Genomic DNA, 20,007 nt, shown 5'->3' with positions numbered 1-20,007 from the left:
CACCCATTAGTGCCTCACACCAGCCCTTATCATAATTTTAAAGGAGAAAAAATAGAGGCAGGGAGTTGAGAGATCCTTTGTCCTCCCTGGCTTACTGTAAAACTTAGAAAGAAACATTGCAAACATGCTAATAAACAAAACCAATTTTCAGTATTGTGTGATGAGTAACCCCTATCCTATTGTTTTAATTAAATGGATGGAATATCTTCAGACTGGACTGATGCTTTCAGTTGATTTTAAACTCCACACTGAAATTCTTATTTTGAAGTAGCAAGACTGTATCTGCCCTTCAGTATGAAAACCTTTGCATCTTGTTGTAGCAGGACATAAAATAGGGAAAAGAGATTGTCATAAATACTTCTGAAGCCCTTTGATTAATTACTTGATTTTCGTTAGGAGGCCAACATGTTAAACTTTAACATGAGATCTGTTGCAAGGGATAACTGACCCCAGAAGAGACAGGAGGGATTATTAATGGGTGCCTGCGATCTGCTTGCCTCATTCGTCAGAGCCTTCTAGTCCAAGATTGAAATTTGGAGGAATTTTCCAGATGTTGCAGTACTTGCACATCAGCTTGCAAGGTTCCTAGATGACTTCTACACTTGATTTATTATTACTTCATCTTTTCTATTTTATTTATCGCTCTTGCTTGTGTACTTTTGTATTTTCTTTCTACAGCAGATACCCCAGACTCGTTTCTCAAAGACAAACCTTTTGCTTCCTTCAACAGTAGTAGGTCACAGCCTCCTCCTGTCTTTTGCGTTAAACACAGATTTCTGCTCTACAACTTTGGTCCAGCTATAACCAAATTTGGCACACGTAGAACCCATTTATTCACAGATAAGTAATAAGGTGGCTGGTTACTCAGCCAGTAAATGCTGCTGTTTGGACAGCATGGGTAAACTTTTTTTTCCCGTGTATGATCTTTACTTCTGTAATTTCACGCGGAAGTATTTATCCTGGATAAATTAGCAGCCGATTGGCTCTTTAGTACTTAATATTTCATAAATGCTAATGCATGATCGATATACCTCGTTGCTCTAGAAGCTCCTCTTAGCCTGATTATTAGCTCCACTGGCTGGAGTGAGGAGGAGGGGATTATTATTTATAGTTTTAGTACAGGGGAAAACTACAGTTGCTAGTCTCCTCAACACAAAACCCTAGCTTAGCTACTCTGGTGGGGGTGGGGAGAACAACCTTACTGCCTTTCCAGCTGCAGTCTCTCTAGAAAATAAAAAAAATCAGCAACGGTGTTTGCGATAGTCACTATATAAACAGTATAACAGGTACTGTTCTTGTGTTGCTTCCACATTTATGAGAGTTCCAGGGGAACAATTTCTCCCAAAAGGCACCTTATAAATAAATTTGATTTGTGTTTGAAAATTTTATATATTGAAAAGCATTTTGCTGTATATTGAAAATAATTTTTTAATATAATGAAAATGTATTTTCAGTAAAGTGAGCAAGCTCTTGTTGAAAAATAAACATAATGGGTAGGAAACCTTGAGAGAAAGAGCTTGGTAGAGGTCAGAGTTGGACTTCTAGCACATAGCTGCTTTTTAGATGTATGGAGGAGTTGGATAAACTCATGTAAACATCGTAGAAGTATCATTTCTGTGTAAGGTGGGCTGTTCTCAGGGTTTTTGTTCTCCCTTTCCCTCTGTTTTTCATGTTTCTTACAAGGGAAAATTGAATGCACAGGAACTATGGGGATCTTGTCAGAGCTGAAAGATCAGTAAATTTCTATGTGGGCTTTACCAGTTGTTTGGGTTTTTTTTTTTTGTTACTTTTCCAGCACAGAATGCCTAGATACCTTAAACCTGCTGGTTGCTGGTGCTGCTATAAACATCTGGCAGGGAAGTCTGCTGAAGGAGAGTCATTACTGTGTGATGAAAAAATTAAAGACTGCACAAATGGAGAAAATTAAGGTTGCCTGGGTTACCTTGAGGCATTTCCTGTCCGCTCTGCAGACGACTTGTTTGTTCATTTTGATACGGCATCTGTATGTATGTAAGCTTCATGACTTTAAAATTGCAAACAGAAGTATGTCCTAAAGTGAAAGATCTTGCCACAGGTCCCAAGGATAATTCTCCCCACTCTTTTTTTCATGCAACAGTTTCCCAGCTGTTCTCACCACAGATGAGGAGCTGGTGCTGCAGAAAGCAGCTGCCTTGAGAGGCTTGGTCTATCAAGAAGATTCAATAAAGGATTAGGGCCTGTCAGTGAAGGAAGTTGTTTTTCTCTCTCTTTCTTTGCTTAGGATGAGTTGAAGGAAAGAGTATAAGCTAAAATTTCAGGTCTTAAATATTTGTCAGGACACCTTTGCAAACAGCATAATCTTTCCTTTGAGGATCCAACTATGTAAATGGGTGCAGGGACACAGCATTGAAGGTCTAATCCTCCCACACATCTTATTAAGTCCCATGGGAGTCACGTATGTCTGGCAGTGTGCCAGGAGACCTTCTTAGTGAGTTGCCCAAGGTCAAGAGGAAAATCACGTGCACAATTCAGGTCCCCGTATCCCGCATCGCAAAGCTAGACTTCATTTTGGTGATGCGGACGCACTGTTAGGGTTAGGCAGTTTAAAAAGCACAGTAAGTCTCTGATCTTAATAAAAATGCGCGTATTATGCTTGATTAGATATGTTATAGATGATGTTATGAACAATGTATAACATCAAGCATGGGCATAAATCTCTTCAGTGTCATAGAAAACTTAAGATTATGAACTGCACAAATGAACAACTTAATTATCTTTCATTTCAAATTTCTATGACCTGAAGATCACGTTTGTTATTCATATATAATTTACACATCTTTGCAATGCTTGAAATAGAAGGCAGTAATATTTTTTCCAACATGAACATTCTAAAATGTTACCATAATTTGTGTTTAACACACTGTCCTGACACAGTGGCCACCCAGAGGGGTTTTGCCTTGTCTTTGCCAATGTAAAACGCTTTTTGATAGATATGGTTTCCACGTTTTTTTCCCCAAATTCTTCTCTTGGAGAAATAGGATTAGTAATACGTTAAAGAAAAAATAAAGTCAATATAACACAAAACCATCTTGGTAGGAGCTTTATTATTGCATTTTCTGATTTGACTTTAGTTGGTCATTTTAACAATAAGTTAGTCTAGGGTTTGTATATGACACATTCAAGGACATTCTTTCAAAAAACCCGAATCTTCAAAATAAACCCAAATCTTAAAAAAAACTACTTTTCTGCATTGTTGTAAAGGCTTGACATAAATCAGATCATGATTAATTTTTGTGAAATTTTCTATTGACATAAATGGGACTGTTCATGTACTTAACATTGAATGTATGTTTACTCTGAAAAATCAAAAATTAAAAATTACTATGGCTTTTTTGTATTGATTTATTTTTCCTCTGACCAATTACACCCAGAGGAAATAATTTGCTGGAATTAGGTTATTCTCTTATGCCAGTTTTTGTTCTTTCTCCCAAAAAAATCATCTGCAGATAAGCTGATGGTGAAAAGGGTATACTGGCAGTACGGGGAAATTATCTGAGCTTTGCTAATCCACTTGGACTAAGGTGATATGTCCAACAAGCTATTTGTTCTGTGGATGTTTATGGTCTCAATAAGTGCTTTCTATGAAAGGTTAAAATTGTAAATCAAGCAGATGTGGCTTCCTCCTTAAAAAGGTGGCCTGCAGGTTCTTTGAAATGCTTCTCCATATCGGACTTCAAAATGGGGTCCGAGATCTTCTGGTCCACAGAGACTTTCCCCACCATTTAATTACTGATAATCACACCAAAACATAGTTCGTGTTGTGAGCATTCATTTCATCTTGTGAAACCCTGGACTTGTGAGCACAGACTTTGATGACGTGCAATGTCCCTGCACTAATTGCAAGGGAATTTCATGAGCACTTTTAATTTGCTCCTTGGCTACGATCATACACAGCTGTCATATTTCTGCACCTGTACAATCTGTTTTCAAGTGCCAAATTCTGCAAGTCCTGGCTTTTTGCAACTCTGGATTCCGGGGTTTCATTGCTAGCTATTAGATTTATTTAACCCTTGCTAGCTACTAGATTTACTGAACTTTTCCAATATGGCTTGATCTGCAACATTTTCGGAAAGCTACAAAAATCTTAAACTCTGAGCACTGGGGAAGATAAGCTGGGGTGTAGCTCGTCCAGGGCGTAAACTGTGTAAACCGTATCATTTTATTTGTTGATATTTCATTGAAGTGTGGGAGGACGTGAAGTGACGAGTCACACCGACAGGAGGTGCGGAGGGCGTTGTGCTTTGTTTCGCTGGTTAGCAGTGGGAGCCCTGCAGCCCTGGTGATGTGCTGGCACCAGGCTGCACCTACTGGAGTACTGGCTGGGGACATCTAACTGGTCCTTCCTCTGGGCTTCCAAGTCCCCTGACTCTACAGGAAAAAGTAGTATATTAAATATCTTTTCTTTCCATGCTAGGAATGGGAGGAACCATGCGTCTGTAGCTGTCAGACAGAGGTTATAGAGTTGTGGACGGGCTGAATAAGAACACCACAGCCAGAACAGACACCTGACAGGCTTACTCTGACATATCCTCGCTGAGAAGAAAAATTCCCTTCTGTATTGAGCCACGCAGTCCAAACTGGGCAGGAAAATGCAAAATGGATCATCAAAAGGGCTAAATTTATGAGTGATCTGGCTTGCCTCCTCCTTTGAAGAATGTCGAGCTCCTTTCTCTCAGGGCTGTGGTGACCAAGGTGGGACAGGCTGTCGGTGCCTCCTGGGAACCTGCATTAATATAAATAAGCATCAGGACAGCGGTTATACCACAACCCAGATACACCATTTAACCTCCACCCAGGAGGTTAGCACAGACACTTTCACTTAAGCCATTTCACTGGCTTGTCACCTTGTGTATATCATGAATTGTCCCACGTTTGCTTTCGATGACTTTTCTGCAGGGGGCAGTTCAAACACTGCTAATGTAAAACAGAATAGACAGGCATTAGGACTCATGAGCCTTAAAATTGCAGCTAGGCCAGTGATTATGGTTGCCACCCAAAGCAATACGGCCCACTATGAAGCGATGTGAGGAGTCAGAAAAAGGAGAGAATGATGAAGCAGGACACATTGAGAGAAGGGAATCTGGTCGAGGAGGTGTAAGTGTATCAATATTTCCTCGCATAGAGCTTGTATGTAAAAACTCAAGTAAGGTGGAAGATACAGATTTGTGTTGCGGTTTAACCTCAGCCAGCAACTAGGACCACGCAGCCACTCACTCACTCCTCCAATTGCAACGGGGAAGAGGATTGGAAGAGTAAAAGTGAGGAAAGTCTCATGGGTTGAGATAAAGACAGTTTAACAGGTAGAGCAAAAGCCGCGCATGCAAGCAAAGCAAAACAAGGAATTCATTCACTGCTTCCCATGGGCAGGCAGGTGTTCAGCCATCTCCAGGAAAGCAGGGCTCCACCACGCATAACAGTTACTTGGGAAGACAAACGCCATAACTCTGAACATCCCCCCCTTCCCTCTTCTTCCCCAACCTTTATATACTGAGCATGACACCATATGGCATGGAATATCCCTTTGGTCAGTTGGGGTCAGCTGTTCCGGCTGTGTCTCCTCCCAGCTTTTTCTACGCTCCCAGCCTGCTCACTGGTGGGATGGTATGAGGAGCAGAAAAGGCCTTGGGAGCTTAGCAACAATCAAAACCATCAGTGCTCTATCAACACTATTTCTCATCCCAAATCCAACACATAGCACTACACCAGCTGCTAGCAAGAAACTTAACTCCATCCTAGCTGAAATCATGACAATCTGTAATTCCCTTGGGATTTTAGTGAATCAGCCTTCTCTCCTGTGGTTTATGACATTACCTGAATCTTTTGATAGAACTGCAACCCCATCATTCGCAGCTGGTTGTGATTCATGCGTACCATAAATCTGTCAAGGGCTTTCAATGATACCATAAACTATTAAAGTACTGTTCAAAATTTAAAATAAAAATCTTGACATTGTTTATAATTGGATGAGGTACTGGCATCCCTTGATTTTCATAATATACGGGAAAGATGAAAACTTGTATTTAAATGTCAGATGCACATGTAAGCATTCACGCCCATTGTATTCCTTTGATGGTGAGTATCATTTATTAAGATCATTCTGTGTTAATCAAGAGACTCTTCAATTTCTTTCTGCAGATCTATATCTGCACATCTCATTGCACAGATCGTTGCATCTCGTCTGCGCATCATGAGATTCTGAAGCATCTCAAATGAATCTACTCCAGCAAACTAGGATATTTATATATAACAAACATAAAGGACATCCGTCATGCTAGCTGTCATCTAGCAATAAGCAAAAGCAGTAAATAACAGATCTGGGAATGGGTCAGCGGGTATTTCATTACCCCTGAGCCAAATCAATAACAGCTTGTTGGCTGTATCTGTTGTCATCTTCCCTGGAGTCAATAGTGTGCTTTATTGACCTTAATAACTACTATAATAAATCCAGTATAAATGACAAAAACTCTGCTCTGTAATGAAAATCTGATAGCTTATCTGTCACGTTGTCCTATGTAAAGAGCTATGTTCATTCTGCCCTGTCCCCCAGGACATTGTCATTAGATATGCTGCAAGATTATGAACTACCACAGAATTTTATACGAGCTTCATCTTGTAGCTTTTCTATACAATGGTATTTCTCCCCATCTCAATTTTGATCTTTATTAAATTGAATCCCGTTTGCTTCTGTCTTTTATTTTTATGACTTCTTTAACCGAATGGACTTAGCAGCAGAGGAAAAAAGCGTGAAAGAAAAGTAGGTCCACGTTGTACATCATCACTTTTCTGTTTAAGTAAAATTAGATGATCACAAAAAGTCATATTCACAGACCAGTTCCACCATTACCACTGAATAAGTTTCAACTCAGGAAGTGACTCTAAAGCACACATTTTCCAACACTGCGTAACTAAAGTACCTAAAGCTATTGATTTTGGGAGACCTTTTAAAACATAGTTTACCTTCAGTATTATTTGGACTCCAAGTCTTATAGGTATAAGTATGGTGGTACCAGTTTTGAGATAGGAATGTTTAAGGGCTGTTTCAGAATTTCCTTAGTGGGAGTGTTTGCTTCATTTCACACCAATTTAGTAGAAACAGAGACCGTTTTATGATTTTATATAAAGTTTGTAATTACTGACTTTAAAAATCTGATGTTGTTTGACTGTCACTGCTTGGATGACCTATTCATGTCTGCGACCTCAATCTCATTACCATCCCTGCAGACTGTGATGTTCCTGACAAAGCACAGTGCTCTCAAGAAATACCAGCTGCTTCACAAGCTACACGTGTACTCGTGTGCTACTATTAGGAATATTCAGTACTGACCCTTGGTGACAGGCTTCCAAGCAAAAACTGAATTATATTTAGAAGCTGGATTGCACCTTGTTAAGTGGAAAAGCTTCATAAATACTTTATTTGAAAGATTTCAAAAGCTGAACACTGCCAGCAGTTGAGTCAAGAAGCAGTTTGCTGATTTGGATTTCTCCACTGCACAATGTCCAAGTTTCATTGGCGTAATTAGACATAATGTGCCCTTTTTGGCTGCTGTTTTACCATGGTGAGCATAAAGACCAACTGCAAACGATGTCATGAGATTACTGTATTGTGAGCACTGATGCCAGTCTGTCAGCATTTCAAATTTTGCTACAAAGCAACGTATAGATAAGTCTAAAGCTGAGGTCAAAGCGATTTGACAATAAAGTTTTACAAAATGAAGACAATAGTCTCTTTGTTGGCCTGTTTCTCAAGATGAGAATGCTTCAGTCTCCATTCTGTTTCCTGCTGGCATTATTTTTTGGGGTATCAATTCTGCCTTTGTGAATTTTTTAGGAATAGTGTAAGACTGGAAGAAGAAAACCTCATGAATGGATCTGATGTAGTTTGGACAAAAGATGCTGGGGGAGGACTAGAGAGAAAGAAGTGGTCACTATGAGTGTCCTGATCATGCCATCCATTGTATAGTCTGGGTAATTTAAGGTCGCTCAGGAAACAAAACCTCCCATTTCCCCAAAACAAAAAAGAAACCCATTCCGAGTGACAACTTTAAAGCAGTAGAGACCTCTTAACTACAAAACACTCGTGACATGTGTGAACTGGGAAGCCTCATGTCAAATTTATGCTCCTATGGACCAACCCACTCCCTTGCCGTGCCAGCAGAGCATTGTGCTTCACAGTGGCGCTGCACTGTCACACTGCAGAGGTTAGGGAGCAGCTCTCAGATCTCAGGTAGGTACAGAAGAACAACAGAATACCCGCAGGACCAGGAGTGTCGCACAAAACCTCCCTCTTCAAGGGCTCTCCAAGCTGCAGCGTAGAGGATGAGCATGCCTTAGCCAGAATTGAAAGGATTTATGGATTTGCCATGCCCATGAAGCAGATGTATTAACGAGCAGTTGCTTGAGCAGCAGTTTCTCAGCTGAAATTGGAGCTTCTTTCCCACTGCATCGCTGTTCGGAGTGCAGTCCAACTGTTTGAGTATGATTTGTCTCTCAGTTACACAGCTGTAAATCCCAGCACATTTCTAATAAGACTGTGGGAGTAACTTCCAATTAGATAAAAATAGCATTGGGTGTATTTCATAAGCATTGTTATCTACTGTAAATGTTTAAAACAGGAAGGATTTGAAAATTAACATTTTAAATTGCTCACACATCACTTCAGGTTCCTGGATTTCGTTGCTAAACAGTAGTTAGGTGTTTTACAGGCCACCTTAGGCAAGATTACTGTCACTCGATCCGGTTCAGCAAAGACTTGAGCACAAGCTCATCTTCATCCAGCTGAGACATCACGCCAAGCCAGACATGTCGTGTGAAGTATGAGCCTGTGAACCGCTGCCCAGACTGCCTGCTGCTGCGTACGCACAGGACTCCCTGCCTTAGCAAGGGCTACGAGCAGTCCCAAAAGCCCGCTCACATGGCAATAACTTGAAAACTAAAGGTACCTACCAGCAACAGCAACAAACAGGTGCAGGTGAATATGTGAGGAATGAGAAGAAAACCCTTGGAGTGCTTGACCAGGTTCCTAGCTTGTGAGCATCTTGAGGGCATCTTTTCACTGCATGCATAACTAATTTGCTCAACAGAACCCTGCTCAAGCTTTTCAAACAATTAACTTTTTACATCTAAATATGGAAGCCTTTTTGGTTTTAAAGTTTCTTCAATTTGTGTCTTTTTAAAACCACTTAGGCTATTAAGAATGATTAAATGTTGCTACAGAGCCATGTGTAAAAATAAAAATACATACTTTTTCCATAGGATTAGTTATGCTTTTAGAGCTGGATGGCTACCTTGCTGAGATCAGGCCAAGTATTGTGAAAACATAAAATGACAATTCTGACTGAGCAGTCTGACAAGGAGAGCCCTTTATTGTCTTACCATTGGGAAAGTTCCTACATGCCCCATCCTTAGTGCAGCGTGAGGGCAGAAGAGGCCTTACAAATGCTACCCCATTCCAGCAGTGCCAGTGTCACACGGTGGGGACGCTGCGATGACTCTGACTGCTAGAAGGTCCCAGTAAACACCAAGCACAGTGGTAGAAGAAGGTGACTTTCAGTATAAGGTTTGAATCATTTACCTCCTTTCCCTGAAGGCAGGTGCTTTCCCAGCAGGAATCCCAGCCACCTGAGTAATAGGAAGAGGTGAATTTCTCATCGAGCTAAAATGCCCCAGTGTAAACACAGCGCTGAGCCTGAGCTGTGTGGCCCTTTCATCTCTCACTTCCTGGGAACGAAAGGAAAACCACTGCAAGTGTGTTAAGTGTTGTGCAAAGAGAAGTGTCAGGAGTTTACGTCAGAGAGAGAATCTAGAGAAAAGGCAGGTGAGATGGCCACCAACAAATCACCCTCTCCTGGCTCCTCAGCTCTGCCCCTTGGACCACAGGTGAGCTCTGTCTGTGCCCACGGCTGACAAATCCCTGCTTACAGGGAGAGGGTGAAGCGACAACTTGCAGAACCAATCCTTGATCTGACTGGGTGTGAAGGGAAGAGTACTCCAAGGCTGCCAAAATTCTGATTTTTCCCTCTTAGAAAATCTCACCGGTAGCTGGATAACCTCATGGAATGATAACTAGGTCATTTTTAGAGAGTCCTAACTTGAGCCCTTCACTTCCCATGTTTCTTGGTGTTGCGACAAATGGAGACTGTGTCTGGAAGCTTCCTTATGTAAAGAAAAGGGAAGAGCTTCCCTGGTTCCAGGATTACTGGCTCAGGATGGGTCCCAAACCACAAGCACTTCAGTCATGGAGTGAGTCAGTATCCTCTGAGGATGCCATTAATAACAGGAAAGACAAAACACACAACCCTAATTTAGCACACATTTTGTTCTTGACAACACTCAGCTTCATCTTTTGATGTTTACTTTTTTTATGTTAGCTTTTTGCCGAGAAAGGATTCACCTATCTTTATGAAGATAAGAGGAAACCTTCTCCCATTGCTGCCAGACAAAAGTTGATGCGCTAAATATGAACCTGCAAAGCTGAGCTACTCGTCCCTTTCAGCTGGTAAAGTTTATTTAGGTCGGTCAGCAGCAACGGCTGCTCTGAATTCAACCAGACATTTTTATTTTTAGTCAGGACAAAATATCCTTCAGATGTGTCGTCACCAAGAACTTCAGTCTAGAAAAAGGGTTGGACTCGATGATCTTAAAGGTTTTTTCCAACCTAAATGATTCTGTGACTCTATGAGGAGACTTTCAAAACTGCCTCTCTCGGCCAAGGCAGAGCCATGCTGATGGGTTGCTGTTCCGTAGATGAACGGGGTCTGCAGTGCCTCACCTGCGCACAGAGCAAGGGCTTGATTTCATGCAGTTTTTACCCTGATAACTGTGAGTAGGAGGAATCCCACTCTTTGCTCACCCTCCAGATGTCAGCTGGCCATTCTGCCAGATTTGCCTTCAGATGACTTCCCTCCACCTATTTCGATTCTGCTGGGATTTTCCCACAAATATGTCGGTCTTTGCTTCCTCTCTGAAGAGGTTTCCACTCACTTCTGAAGTTTTTAAACTTGGAGAAGAATTTGTGCTAGATGCAGAAGAAGGGATTAGCTGTGTTGTGCAGGGTTTATAGAAGGCTTTGGAATGCTTTTGAGTAGAAATCCCTTGTGAAGATTCAGTAGTTTTCTAACGGAAAAAATTACTGTCTTAATAACTGAAAGGCAAAACCAACATATACTGCACTGCTGTATTCAAAATTCTGCCCACAAACACACATGAAAATCTTTCCAGTTGTGGAATTCCGAAGTAGTTAGGGGGGAAAAAAGAGAAAATAGGGGTCACTAGTTACTGTATTCCACTGTATCTGGAATTCTACATATTTGCAGCAGCTGGGCAGAAAAGGCATGAGGTTCTGGTAGTGCACTTGCTTGGATGCATCCCCACAGGTGTTAACTGTTTTGAGAAAGCACTGGCAAAGATCCAAATGCAAATTATTTCCCAATTTCCCTTTGAAAGCCCATTGGAATTAGGGGGCTCGCTACTGTCAGGTTGCTGAAAAATACCTGTTTTGCTACTGTGTTTGTTGCTCAAATGTTAACGACTGTATTTATGGAATTGTTCTCGACTTTATTTTCTGTTTACAGTTTGCTGCTGCATCCTGTGCAAATCCTGTAATTCATTGAAGAAGAAAAGAATGAGCATTGCTACGGTTTTATGGGTGTTAGGGGAATGGTATACAGTAGAGCAGTTGGCATAAGAATCAAGGGAAATAGAAGATATGGTCTCATATATCCTTTAACGAGCCTGGAACTAAACACCACTACCATGTCTTTCCAGTCTACTAATTGTCATATGTTGCAAGTAAACACAAACACCAAATACAGCTACAAGCAGACCGCATGCCAAGAATGTAGCTAGCGCTGGGCTTACTATGTTCCCTGGCTTCCTCTACCATGTCAAGCTCAAGTGCTCGGTATCTGCGCACACAAAACAAAGGTTTTCCTATTTCTAAATAGGGATATAAACTACCTCAGCAGCCTTTGATTCTATTCCGGGATAACAAGCTGATGTAAGCCAGGAACTTTTCTTTTGTTTGTACCAAAGAAATTGCATGTTTATTCACTTGAATGCTTTCAGTAAATAAGCAAACCTATAAAGTTATGGTTCAACCAAGACCTAAACATATCCTAAAATTATGCATGAGTAAGATATTAAAGCAAAACAAGTGTATTTGGGCAAAAATTTAAGCTACCAAAATCAACCATATCACATCAATGCAATACCAGGGAGGGCTTTGAAAGTATTCAAGCAAGATTTTTTAAGTTGTAAATCCTCCTCTATAATGTGTAGGTTTGCAGCATTCTGAGTGTCTCGCTAAGACTGTGTGGTTGTCATTTAAGCCCTCCCAGAGTTTGTGGGAAATTCTGTCTGCTTTGAAATGAATATTTTGCTCTCCTGTGCTGTGATGGGATTTCTTGATTTCAGACACAGGGAGGAATCTAGGGGCAAGGGAGATGTATATTTCTTTACCATGGCAGATTCACAGAAAGAAACTTCTAACAGAAAAGCACTGACATTCAGTATTAATTATACTGCAGGCTGATGAAGTCTAAATATCTGAAAGGCATAAACGTTCCCTGAAGCACACAGTACCATGAAGGTTGCCCCTCCTGGCTCTTTGAAGCTGTGATCTGGTACAAGGGAATAAATGGTATCAGCAATGCAGAGCACCCTTGTCCAGAGGATTAGTCAGAATTAAAACCTTTTTTGGCCAAGGCTCTTTTAAGAAACCAAAAAAAAACCCAGAACTCAAACCAAAAGAAAAAGGTAGGATCAGTTCCCCCATACCTTTTGCTGCACTGACCCATGGAGACGTAACAGCTCCACTACATAAGCAAATAGTGCAGGGAAATAGGAGCGTATCCATAGAGTGAAACATCATGCTGGACACTCATTGTCCATCACTTCTCATTGAAAGGGTTGTCCAGCACTGGAACAGGCTGCCCAGGGAAGTGGTTGAGTCACCATCCCTGGAGGTATTTAAAAGATGTGTAGATGTAGTGCTGAGGGGCATGGTTTAGTGGTGGACTTGGCAGTGCTAGGTTAATGGTTGGACTTGATGATGTTAAAGATCTCTTCCAACCAAAACGATTCTATGATTCTATTCTATGATTCTATGCTAAGTGCATTACAGGAGGCTGTGTTTCAGCCCAGCTCTAATCTGACCCTATGCCCTGAACACCCTTTGGCTGGCAAGGGCATTTCTGGAGCACATCTTTTTGCTTAATTCCCTATGGAGAACACCCAGTTTGCATGCTGTGGGACTGCTCCCCAGTGCGAACTGAAGCATGAGAAGTGGGGGAGATCTGGAAACTCACTTCTAAGGTGCCAAGCTACAGTGCTGAGGCAGGCTCACCCTTTGCACATGTGACAGCTGAGGGAGCGATAAGTGCTGGGGACAGAGCGTGGACATTGCTTAAACTGGGCTGACACCAGAAGTGAGAAGGCAGCCTTTGATTTATATTTGATGGCTGAACAGCTGCAGTGGCTTAAAATATGACTGGCCCGCGCTGAGGTTTGCTGCCCTTTTACTGAAGACTTTTCCTTCCATACCACTGCCAGTGGCAAGAAAAGTGTGGGTGTTCCTTGTTTGCCTCAGTAGAAACGAGGATGACCTAGTTTAAATTACTAGGGGAAGTGTTTTGAACTAACCTGGCTTACACGGCACCAAGGCAGCAAAAGGTGCCCTCACAGGTTCCCCCCTGGGCTCTGCTCTTGGGGTGGCAACCAACCTTCGGAGAGGGGTGGCAATGTTGTGCACAGGTCTGACTACCCGATAAATGAACACGAGCATAAACTGTGGCTGCAGGGTTTGCAACTCTAAGTTGCCTTTAAGCAAGTGTCTTTAAACAGGCTTCCTGGGTGCAGACAAGGAAAATACATTCACAACCTGATTCAGAAGATGAGAAAAGCTTTCATTTCTTTTCAGTCTTTTTTTATGCTTCCTGACTGTCTTCATCCCTTAATTGATTCTAGGCTTTTTGATAGCTTTTGTCTGTCACTCCTCTATTTTTCTTCCAGCAAGATGTATTTATGTGATAAACCAACACACTTGTACAACACAGCTTTCTCTGTTGGTATTTTTTTCTGAAAACTCTATTCCAAGCTGATAAACAGAATTAAAATGAATAGGTTGCAAGTAAGATTACAGGAGAAGAAGAGCTGGATTAAGAGCTGCCGGTGAGGAAGAAATGCAGCAGCTATCTTAAATGAGGTGAAGGGTCAATGAGGCTCAGACGGCCGAGGGTGACAGAAGCTGCAGGTAGGGAATAGCCTGCCACCACGAGCCGTGATGCCGCCTGAAGGGCCAAGAAGGAAGCAGGTCGCTTCGTGATATGAGGGACTGTGTGAAGAGGCAGCCTAAGGATGATAAGCAAAGGGAGATGCTGAGTAGAAATCAGGAAATCAGTAAAATTATGGGGAGTTGGAAAGCTGTCCGTCTTCATACGTGTGATGCCAGCTGTTAAATCAAGAGGCGGATCTATGTCATTGGGAAAAAAAGAAAAGGTTGGAAGCTGTGAAATTGTATTTTGAAATCTTGTAATAGAGACACCTTTGTTATGTGGAAAATGAAACTCAGAAACTCCCAGGTAGAGGTTGCGGTCAGAAACTGATTATAGCAACACATACTTAATGCCCTTCACCAGACCCCAAGCTGACAGGGCTAAATGCACCTTAATATGGAAATCCAGGTCTGTGATAACAATTTTGGATTTGAACATCCCAAACAGGGAATGGCTCTGCTGTTTTGGATATGCTGTCAGCCTAGCAGCACAGAAGCTATCACATCCACGGTGTCTGCAATTGTTGTGTGGGACTTCTACATTTGTTGTTTTTTTCTCAGCCAGGAACTCCATAAAAGTACTTGAACTGAAACTAAAATCAGGGGAATTAAGATGTAAAGAGGTCAAAGTGATGGAAGAAGCTGTTGGGATCCAGAAGAGAGAGGGAGGCTGAAAAAGCCAAGAAAACGTCTCCCAGCTTTTTTTCTTCATTCCTATTGGGAGTTTGTTTACATAAAACGAAAATGTTGAAATGACTTTATGTTACAGTAGCTATAAATGAAGCTGTTACAAAATCTGCCAGCTCCTCACTTTTTATTTATTTATTACTCCTAGAGGTTAATAACTAAAGTTCATGTGTGAGTATGAATAATTAATTTGATCCATTGCTTGTCATGCGTAAGGGCTAGGCTCCTCCTGGCAAGAACAGGACCTTGTACTAAAGTACCTCGCATCTCCTGGAGCTCACAACTCTTAGTAGGACACTTAGCTCCCAGTACAGCACACAGGGAGAGCTGACTTACTACAAGCTGGATTCAGAAAAAGAAGGTGGCTGTCCAGCCTGGTTGTTGGATATTCACTTGAAGAGAATCCATTAATTGCTTTGAAAGCTAGGACCAGGACCTGGAACTGGCTTTGAAACCCGAGCATACACTTGTGAAGGAGTTAGGATGGATGAGAACATGAGGAATCTGTGTTTTTTGCTCTGCGCAGATCATGACAATTTTGGCTGGAGCAATCTTTTCTTTCATTGCGCCTTCAAAAGTTGTGTGGTAGCAAACTGTGCTCTGTGCTAGCAGTCTGCTCGTACACCATCACCCACTACAGAAATACTTGCTTCTCCAATAATGCCTTGTGCTTGAACTCTGACATTTTGTTGGACAATGTCAATGCCAAACATCTCGTGTACCAAAAGTTAGCTAGCTGAAACCTGACTGGAGCTCATGAGTGCAATAGCAGCCCCAGAGAATAAACACAAGCAGTGGTTAAACTCCTCTTCTGGCGTAAGTTGAAAGAAACATGAATTCTTACCAGAAATGCAGACCATATGCTAAAGAACCCCAGCTCCCTCAGCCGTCCTCATAAGACTGGTTCTCTAGACCCCTCACCAGCTTCATTGCCCTTCTCTGGACACACTCCAGCACCTCCATGTCTTTTTTGTAATGAGGGGCCCAAAACTGGACACAGTACTCAAGGTGGGGCCTCACCAGTGCCGAGTACAGGGGGGACAATCACTTCCCGAGTCCTACTCATCACACTATTCCTGATACAGGCCAGGATGCTGTTGGCCTTCTTGGCCACCTGGGCACACTGTTGGCTCATATTCAGCTGCCAGTCGACCAACACCCCCAGGTCCTTTTCTGCCAGGCAGCTCTCCAGCCACTCTTCCACAAGCTTGTAACGCTGCATGGGGTTGTTGTGACCCAAGTGCAGGACCCGGCACTTGGCCTTATTGAACCTAAATGTCCATCATCACGGACAGTAAGATACGGTAAAGACATAGGACTTGCAACAGAACAACCTGTTTGGTCTCAAACATAGTTACTGTCATGGCCCCTCAGGGACCGTCCTTGCACACCTCCCGAGGGCTCCCCCTACCTTGACCCCTGGCTGCCCTGCTCCTGGCTGGAGCGGTGGGATGGGCCCTGGCTGCCAGGCTCTGCCGTCACTCACCCTGGGGAGCCCCCGACGCTCCCAGCCCTGGAGAGCCACCAGCCCCCATGGTGCCCTGACTGTTTTGGTAGATGAGAATGAGGGGGAAAGCTACTTTGAAAAATGGACATCTAGAATTTGACCAAGTGTGCTTGAGGTACTGAATGAGTTAATGGTTCGTTGAGATGCAATCATGTCTATGAACTTTGTAATAAATGCAGGTGCAATAAATCTTTTAAAAAGGGTCCCACAAATTTGGTCTGTGGAAATTCCCATTGAAGAAACATGGCTCAGGTAAAACATGTGATTTACAGGTAACTGGGCTTCAGTCAGTAAGTTGTTGTTGCCTCCAGACCAGAAATGGAGAGAGCTGCATGCTATGGGAGATTTCCAGTCGTCAATGGATACAGCAGTAGTTGAAATCTGTTTTAAAAATCCAGGGTCTTATGAAAGTTGCAGCTGCTAAGATTACTTTGGAGTTGGGGAAGGAAGAGATGTCTGTCTTTTGTCAGACATTTTGGTCAAATATGGACTTTAGCAACCACTGGTAGAGAGAAGAAAGGTCAGAAAAGCTGGGTGAAGATGCGCCCTGACTCACATAATGCAGCAAATTTAAGTGAGGAATATTAAAACGATTTAACAGACTGGCTGAGAGTAAAGCCAATCTAGCAAATGCCGAAGTTGTACTGCATGGAGCAAGAGAGAGGCTGGGGGAAAGGGGCCCGCTGGCCAGCCACCTCACCACCGGCCACCCGCACACGGCGGGAAGACCTTTATGGCCAGCGAGGAGGTGTCTCATTGAGGAGGTGGAGCTGAGCCTTCGGTCTGTTCCTCATCCTTACCCAGACTGAAAACTGAGCCAGCATGCATGTGAGCAGCTTCAAAAGGAAGTAATTTACCTTAGGCACACAAATCAGTGAAGGAATTTCTACCGATTAAAAGAAAATTGGAGCTGTGCAGAACTGGCCAAGTCCCCAGATGTTCATAGATGTATGGAGCTTTGTACAGTGTATTTGTGGGGTTTTCCAAATCCCCAAACAATTGCATAAAATGAGCAAGAAACCAGCCTGGGGTCATTTTCAGAGCGGGAAAAGGAAACGCTGTGTTTCAAACCCCCTTTCGTATGAAACACAGATGCTAGCCCTTACACACTGTGAGCGGGACTGACACAAGAAGACGAAGAAGGAGAAAAGGAAGAAGTTTGTTGGAGTGACTGTGCAAGCTGCTCTTCCCTCCCCTCTGCTCCCCAAATCCCTCTTCCTAGCCCCCTCCTGCTCACATTTCTTTGCAGTTGTTCTAAATTCTGAGAAAAGTCTTGAGTTTTATAGTCTTTTGCAACACATCCACGCCACAAGAGAATACTCATTCTTTCTGTGATATATTTTTAGGCTGCATAAATCTGGTCCTAGTCTATTGGTAACGGTTTCTCGCAATTTACTGAAGTACTCATTTGAAAAAACACAGGCTGCTTTTATTGGATGACAGATTCAAAGTTTTCATTAATTCCTACGTTGTTGTGCTTCATAGACCTGAGTACGTGCAATGCAGTAGCCAGACATGCGCGTTACATTCCAATAGCATGGTGTCAAACAAAGTACTCAATCAGAAGTCAAAATAACTTAATAAACACCCTTGATCTGACTCAGCCCTCCCCAAATTAGGGCTTGTCTGAGTGGGGAAGGTTTCTGGCACAGTGACTGTGGAAAAAACCCATTCCCTTGGAGTAACTTTGGAAGCACGGTAGTTAAGAATAGAGTTACAGAGCTTCCACATCAGGATTTATACCATATAATCTACAGTGCAATAACTCTTTAGGCTAACTTCACTGTGAACTGGTACTGTGTAGACAGGCAAATTCAGGTGAGATCCTGGCCAAACCTTGAGTTTTGAAGCAACCATAAGAAGGTATGAACCATATACCTTAGTGTAGAGACTGGGGTGGGGAAGGGAGGAGGCTGGCAAGAGAAGTGACCCTGCCCCCCCCCCCAGGGTAGCCCCCAGGAGCCTGCAGGGTGTCCTATGGGATATCTCCCGGCTGGGCTTGGCATGCTGCAAGAGGGGTGCTGCTCGGAGGACGCTATGCTGAACTACAGACAAGGTGGGAAGTGTTTCTGCTTTTGCTGCCGGGAGCTGGTGGCCAGCCACGGCCAGGTGAGCTGGGGGGAGCTGCTGATCTACAGAAGATGGCCATGTCCAAGGCAGCTGCCACCTTCCTGAAGGCTTTCCCCCAGCTTGTTTCTGTCTGAGGGGGGGCGGGCAGGCACAGCCCCCACGCAGGCTCTAGCAGGTACCCATCTCACAGAAAGTCCCATTGTGATGGTTTATCCCAGTGCTAACCTTGATGGCACAGCAGTTTGCTTGGATGTCACCGTGTGACCCTCCAAGACCAGCAGAACCCCATCTTAGACACTACGTATCTCAAAGCCAAATCTGTTTTACCTGCTCTCCTCTTTTTTTTCCTTTTTTTTTTTGGGGGGGGGACACGACACTAGATAAATGGAACCAAAGATGACAGAAGAGTGTTTTCCCTGTGTAGTGTATGTCTTCTTAAGCTTGCTTTTTTAGCAGTGCTTGTTGTGCTGTACACGTTAGCTCCTGTGACACCTTAAAAAAATGAGAGTTCCACACTTGTGATTATTTCCAATACCCAGGGCTGGTCTCCCACATCACTACTCACATGCTCAAGCTCCCAAAGCAATGTTAGGATTCTGCCCGTGAACAAAAGACTGAATACTGCATTCACTTTCTTTATGGATGTAACTTATTTTTTAGTACAGTTCTTCCTGTAATGTGAATGGAATTGCCCTGCTTTAATAAAATATACCTGCAAGCTTTGATTCTTGTTACCATGTTTCCTGTGCTGTTACTTACCACAGGGCGAGAGTGCAAGATGACAAAAAAAAAAAAAAAAAAAAAGAACACTTTATACCTGCTTTGCAGAAATGTAAAGGACGGGAAAACCTACAGAGTGAGCTGATGAATGAAGCCCAGTGCATCCAGGGAATGCCCAGGGAAGTTGTGGATGCCCCATCCCTGGAAGTGTTCAAGGCCAGGCTGGATGGGGCTTTGAGCAGCCTGGTCTAGTGGGAGGTGTCCCTGCCCATGGCTGGGGGTTGGAACTAGATGGTCTTTAAGGTCCCTTCCAACCCAAACCGTTCTGTGATGATTCTATGACCCCTAGGAGGTGGCCCCAAGGCTATTTTCACCTGCGCTGTTCTCTCAGCGGGAAGCAATGGCTGCCGCAGGGTGTATTTAGCATGGGAACAGGGGTACGGCTGACAACAGCCCCTACACAAATGGGCCGCAAACCTAAACAAGAGCTTGCCGTGGAGGTACGTACTCTTTGGAGAACACTGAACTCCGTTCGGACCCCGGTTTCCCTGCCCCGGGGCCGCCGCACCGGGACGGGACGGAGGAAGAGGAGGAGGCGGCGGCGGAGGGGGGCGGCCGGGGCGGGGCGGGGGCGCGGCAGATGGCGGCGCAGGGAGCGGCCCGGCCCCGGCTCCGCCTCTGGCCCTGCCACGGCGGGACGGGACGGGGCGGCCCC

At 43.4% G+C, this 20,007-nt stretch overlaps 1 protein-coding gene across 1 annotated transcript in view; it reads left to right on the top strand.

Annotated features, from left to right (window-relative positions):
- The first annotated feature begins 19,741 nt into the window (after nt 1-19,741).
- MYO10 (myosin X) overlaps nt 19,742-20,007 on the top strand; it is a 170,977-nt gene continuing 170,711 nt past the window's right edge. Inside the window, exon 1 of the mRNA XM_054190799.1 lies at nt 19,742-19,792. Coding sequence (XP_054046774.1) covers nt 19,757-19,792 — 36 coding nt within the window. The 5' untranslated portion in view covers nt 19,742-19,756. The remainder of the gene's footprint in view (nt 19,793-20,007) is intronic.

This window comes from Rissa tridactyla, chromosome 2 (genome assembly GCF_028500815.1).
Source record: "Rissa tridactyla isolate bRisTri1 chromosome 2, bRisTri1.patW.cur.20221130, whole genome shotgun sequence".
Classification (NCBI taxonomy): Eukaryota; Metazoa; Chordata; class Aves; order Charadriiformes; family Laridae; genus Rissa; species Rissa tridactyla.
This window is presented reverse-complemented; position numbering and strand designations above follow the sequence as displayed.